Source organism: Phaethon lepturus, unplaced genomic scaffold, assembly GCF_000687285.1.
Source record: "Phaethon lepturus isolate BGI_N335 unplaced genomic scaffold, ASM68728v1 scaffold3985, whole genome shotgun sequence".
NCBI lineage: Eukaryota > Metazoa > Chordata > Aves > Phaethontiformes > Phaethontidae > Phaethon > Phaethon lepturus.
In genome coordinates, this window is record NW_010541042.1 from 115,326 (window position 1) to 121,015 (window position 5,690).

Here is a 5,690-nt window from a genome sequence, read left to right on the forward strand (position 1 = left end):
ACTGCAGTCACTGCAGTGACAGCTCAGCCTGGCTGGACCCAAGGTGACCCCCGTGAAGGCCAGTGTCTCTGCACATACCCATGTCAGAGCAACTCATTGTACTCCTGCAGTGAATGGCAATAACCATGGAAAATTATACTTGGGGCTTGGAGATGTGAGAAAACTCAAAGTAGAAGTTACTACTATTTACTTTATTACTAATGGTGATCACTGCAGTGACAGCTCAGCCTGGCTGGACCCAAGGTGACCCCCGTGAAGGCCAGTGTCTCTGCACATACCCATGTCAGAGCAACTCATTGTACTCCTGCAGTGAATGGCAATAACCATGGAAAATTATACTTGGGGCTTGGAGATGTGAGAAAACTCAAAGTAGAAGTTACTACTATTTACTTTATTACTAATGGTGAGTACTGAATAGATAATGAACAGAATAAATATGAAGGGCCAGATACAAATATGTTTTTTGGCATCTAAGTGCTCCTAAAATATAAAAGGATTCAGAGTGTAACAAGTGACCATGTCAGGAAGACACTTCTGAGTAAATTCAAAGACAGCTCAGCTACATGCAGGTGCTTCAGATGTCCTTTAAAAACAGCATTTTTTCTTTATGCAATAGATCGTTTCTTCTCATCTACTGTAAACAACTTGCCTATTCTATACCACTTAGTTCTAATATCCTTACAAACCTTACCATTTCATTTTATGCAGTATTTTCAACATCACTGCTATGGCAGATACTATATAAAATACATGTATACTCAATGTTAGACATTTTCATTATATACCAAATGTTCAGGACTGGCAAAGACAAGGTTAAAAAGTATAATAATGTGAAATTGCCTCTGAGTAATAGATTCCAGAGCAGTCTATTTACCCTGGCGGTACACTTATTTAAAAGTTTTAAAAAATCTTTAAAATGTTTTCCAGCCTCAAGGCACTATTTTATTTTTATTTATTTTCTTGCCCACCCAATTCAGAAATGGTAAAGAGACTCTTTTATATTATGAGCTGACTCTGTTCGAGTCTCTGTAGCTCTAATACATTCTACAGAAATGTCTTCCAAGTTTTGGATGAATAGGTAGGCTGAATTTGGAGCCAAAGCCTACAACCACAAAATATGAATAAAGAAACTTTTGATTAATCTGAAAGAGCCTATAGCTTTCTGGGCTATAAAAAACCACCAGAAAAAAACATCAGAAAAAAAGAATGGACTCTCAATAATAACATTTACATTTTTAATCACTAAATTAAACATCCTTACTTCTTGTTTGAAGCGCTGCCTTCAATTGTATACTCTGTATTTGTTTATGGTGGAAACTCCCATGATATGAATACATGTTAGAGATAATCAGTAAAGATCAGCAAAGACAATTTTGCATTCAGTATTTGAAAATAGTGTTTTTCAATAAAACTATCTAAACATATTGCATTGTCACTGCTTATAAAACAAAATGCTCACCTAAAATTAGTTTCCTTCCTCTGCCTCATTGCTGTTATGAAAACATTAATAGAATATAATAAAATAGAATATGTTGAATATGCAATGGTAAATGTGTATGTTACCACATTTGCATGCATCAACTGAATATAATATCTATAATTTATCTAAAAAATAACATATCAGTCAAACCCTCTCTTCACATAGGCACACTGAAGCATTTCTCCAAAGACTGTCAACTTCTTTTAATGGTTAATATTTTAATGCTTTTTCAGGGCTGCTACACAAATATAATTGGGTAAATTAATTAACACAGAAATAGCTTTTCTCGACCACCTGCCACAGAACTGAGTGTTCAGGGAAACATGAAAATAAAAGGACATTCTAGTGCCTATTAAGCTTCACTATGTCACCATGCTATAACGATATATAATGCCCCTTAAAATTATTTCTAACCTCAGCAACCAGTAGGCACGTTTCCTACTGAACTATGGCTGGATACTGTATTAATGACTAAGATAAAACTCCTCTTTTTATAAGAGCATGGAGGACGCAAGGGTATTTTGATACAAAATGTAAGTTTTGCACTGCACGCTAAAAAGCAACCACGCATAATGCTACCGACTAGTCTGCTGGCATGGAAGAATTACCAAAATGAAACAGCAGAAGAATGGACCTTTTCATGTAAAATGGAGTAGACATTGATCACGTTCTACTACTAGAGCTAAAATAGATCTAAAATGCATGTGAGCATGATCTTAAGAACCAAAAAACCCCTAAGCGTAATTTTTTCCTGCTTACAATGAATCATCACGTAAGCCCCAAAAGAAATTGAACATCTTTCTATTATATTCTTTTCAGCAAAAAGCAGGAAAGGAATGTGGTGTTTTGTGAGAAAAGGTCTGCTCCAAAACTAGCTGGATCAAACAAGCTAAATTTTTAATTTTGCCATTGGTTATTCTGTACAAAGATCAGAAAATGTATCGCTGTCAATCTTGTGGTCAGGTGCTCTGTAAAGCCTTATCTGTATCGTCTAGAAGAAAATGCCACGATGCCAATTTGCTTCTGAAGACTGGCCATGCGAAACTTCAAGGAAAACTTTTTCAAGGAAACTTCCACTGAGGAGCACCTACCCTTCAGATGCAACTGACCTAGCAGCCAGTTGCCTCTGAAAGGGACAGTCTGTCTGTCTGGCCCCTGCCTCCATTTTGGTTGTGTGCTCCTGCCTCCTCCCTCCCAGAACGGATCTATGCTGATCCTGCACTAAGCAGGTTCATGCAGCTGAACTTGCATATATTTACTTCTGTTTTGCCCTCTCAAAAATAGAGAGAACAGTCTATGGTCCCATAAAAAAGCTGTTGTACTGAATATAGTTCTCAACTTCTTGGGAAATAATTTTCATCTTATTTACCTTTTTACTATTTGGGAATTCCTGTCACCACCCCAGGAAGCCTGGTTAATTAATACTTAAGCAATTAAAAGAACCAAGCTTTTTGACTCAAAAGCACAATCTGTTCACTCTGATAGTCTCCCAAATGTCTCCCACTTGGATCTTCTATGAAACAGGCAATTAGTGTCCTGTTTTCACAACCATTCTTTGCAAGTCAGCAGGTCCTCATGTATAAAAATATAAATTGGCAGTTCAGTGGATGACAACAGAATCTTTGATTTCTCTTGTTGATCTGCTCAGCATCAATTAGCTGCTAGATACCTCTTTTAACAGACTGTGTCAGTGACCATGGTACACAGATAGTAAAATAAACAGAAAAGGGGATTTCCTTTATTAACCTTTGAAATTCTAAGCATACACCAAAAGAAAAATCTAAAGGCAAACATAACAAAAAAGATATGATAATATAGCTTCAAGAAAACACCAAAGCTCTGCATAACACAAAATTATAGACTCCAAAAATGTTAAAGAAAACTCTGATGAACATCATGTAACTTTTGAAAATTAAATGAAAAAGCAATGCTAATTGTACACGGTATTTCATATGGAGAAAATCAGCATATTTCAAGTGGCTATGAAATATATGTAAAAATATTCTACATCTGCCATAAATTTTTATTTTAGCAAACTAAGGGCAAAACCCTACTTGTCATTACAGTTATTGCATAAAAATAATGAAAGGTGCATGTTTAGAAGACAGGCTCAGTATTACTCAGATCTATTCTTTCTTTATGCAATTGCTCTTTTATTTGTAACAGTTCTTCCGTTTCGTTCATGTGGAAAAGGATGTGCCCAGTACTGCTGTGCTGCTGTGTAAGAAAACATCAGTTCAGCTTCAAATACAGGTTTTCACTCACTGGCTCTGACTCTTACCTCTTTGGCATCCATGTCATGTTCTGTCCTGACTCAGTGATAGCTTATGTCATCACATCAGGCTAATTTTTGTCTGATTATCACATTCTCTGTAAAAGGCATCTTTTACCTATGCTGTCTACCGACAAAATTAAAATGCAGACACTCAGAAATTTTTGTCATGAGAATGTTTAACCTGAGGTAACTGTTGTATCAGAAAAAATGGCCAAACAAGCCAAAGGAATAGCGAATTGATTTTCAGAACTAATGCTACACAGAAGTGGAGTAAATCCCAAGCAGCCTCAAGAGAGGAGTAAATGCACTGAAATAGAGATTGCTTTTCATGATGCACAGTGTAAAAATCAGCACTGCAACTTTCCCAAAATAATAAGGAATTTAAGGAAAAAAAAATCACAAAAAAACAAATATGAAAGTTTTCTTTCCTTCACCTACCTTGAGCAAACAACTCAAGAACTCTGACATTCTTACCTGATCAGTAAAAAAATTCCCAGACATGCTCTTAACTCGGTGTTGATAATAAACGGTCACAAACTTTAAACAAAGGTTAAGTACTGTTACAGATATAGCAGTAACTGCAGAAAACCCCCATAATGCTCTCAGCATTTGTATCTTCTCTAATGTTTTTCCGTGAAGTAAGGTGTTTTATTGTAGGTAAGAAGTAAAAAAATTCCTTTTACTATGGCATTTTAAGCCCAAATAAGCTGATGGCTACCAGTGGACCACTTCCAAAAACTGGAACTATTGGCTGTTTATTTTCAGAGTTTTGTGTTAATAGGAATGCCTTTTAAAAATTGTTACTTAGTGAACACATCAAAATCCTCTGTCTGAACACATGCAAGTTCTAAGGTGGCTATCCTGTTTTCATCTGGGATGGAGTTGTTTTTTCAGTAAATTGTATTAAACTTGCTAAACCACGACAGCGGGCTAGTATCACAATACTTTCCCTTGGTTTTCCATTATTTTAATTACTCCAGTACTCCAGTGTACAGAAAAAGAGGTGAATTTTACAACCTGTAAGTTTGAGAAATTTCAAAATTGCATCTAGAAATGAAGTGTGGACACTTAATGTTGATACCCTCGTTCCATCATAGACCTCTCTTAGTAGACTGACTGATTCTTACTTAAAAACGTCCAATGTAAGAAGATAAAATTTTGTTAATTGGTACCTAATTTGCTGGGGCAGAGTATAGTAAGTTTTGGTGGCATCCTTACTTATGATGAAAACTCATGAAGGACCATGATGTACAGCTTAGGGAAGGGTCATAAAGTTAATATAATGGATTAACTAAGACAGTGCTACTTGAATTTTAGGTGCAGGATTGAGTTTATTAGTAGTCCCAAGTCCAACTAATGATTTACATGGATTAAGTTCAACACTATCAATATTCCCAATTTCTATGCCTATAACCAGTTATTACAGATTCAGTGATTTACACTCGTAAAAGAGTTATTGACTAAACTGCTATTTGATTGTAAATTTAAATATTAAAAAAAACCCTAAAGCATTTTAAGTCAGTCATTGCTAAACTAACTAAACTGGTATTATGAAATGAGAAAGGCCTGTTATAGGAAGCAGCAGTAATAAACTGTTGTGGAGTTGGAAAACAACATGGCTATTACATTGCAAAGCCTGACTGCAGAAGACATGGTTTTTTTCTTATATGATGCATTTTCTTCAGGGTCAGCAAGAAATATAGGATTTACTTCCCAAAAACTATTGAAGTAAACACAGATTTCTTCTTCTGTTGTTTGTCCCAAGATCCACTACAATGCACTTTCATAAAAATATTTCTCCATAATAGGAACAAGAACATGCTCAAAATACAGACACGCAGAGCAAGCTATATTCCATAAAAACACTATTTCCACCTTGCTCTCAACATGAAGCCAGAAAGAAGGCTTTCTGGAGTCATACTCTAATAATTAATG

General features: G+C 35.7%; 1 protein-coding gene across 1 annotated transcript in view; it reads right to left on the reverse strand.

Moving 5' to 3' along the window:
• The window catches only part of FRY (furry homolog (Drosophila)), a gene marked incomplete at its 3' end in the record, with an annotated part of 116,936 nt that extends 113,160 nt beyond the window's left edge, over positions 1 to 3,776 (reverse strand). Inside the window, exon 1 of the mRNA XM_010287599.1 lies at positions 3,762 to 3,776. Coding sequence (XP_010285901.1) covers positions 3,762 to 3,776 — 15 coding nt within the window. The remainder of the gene's footprint in view (positions 1 to 3,761) is intronic.
• Positions 3,777 to 5,690: the final 1,914 nt, after the last annotated feature.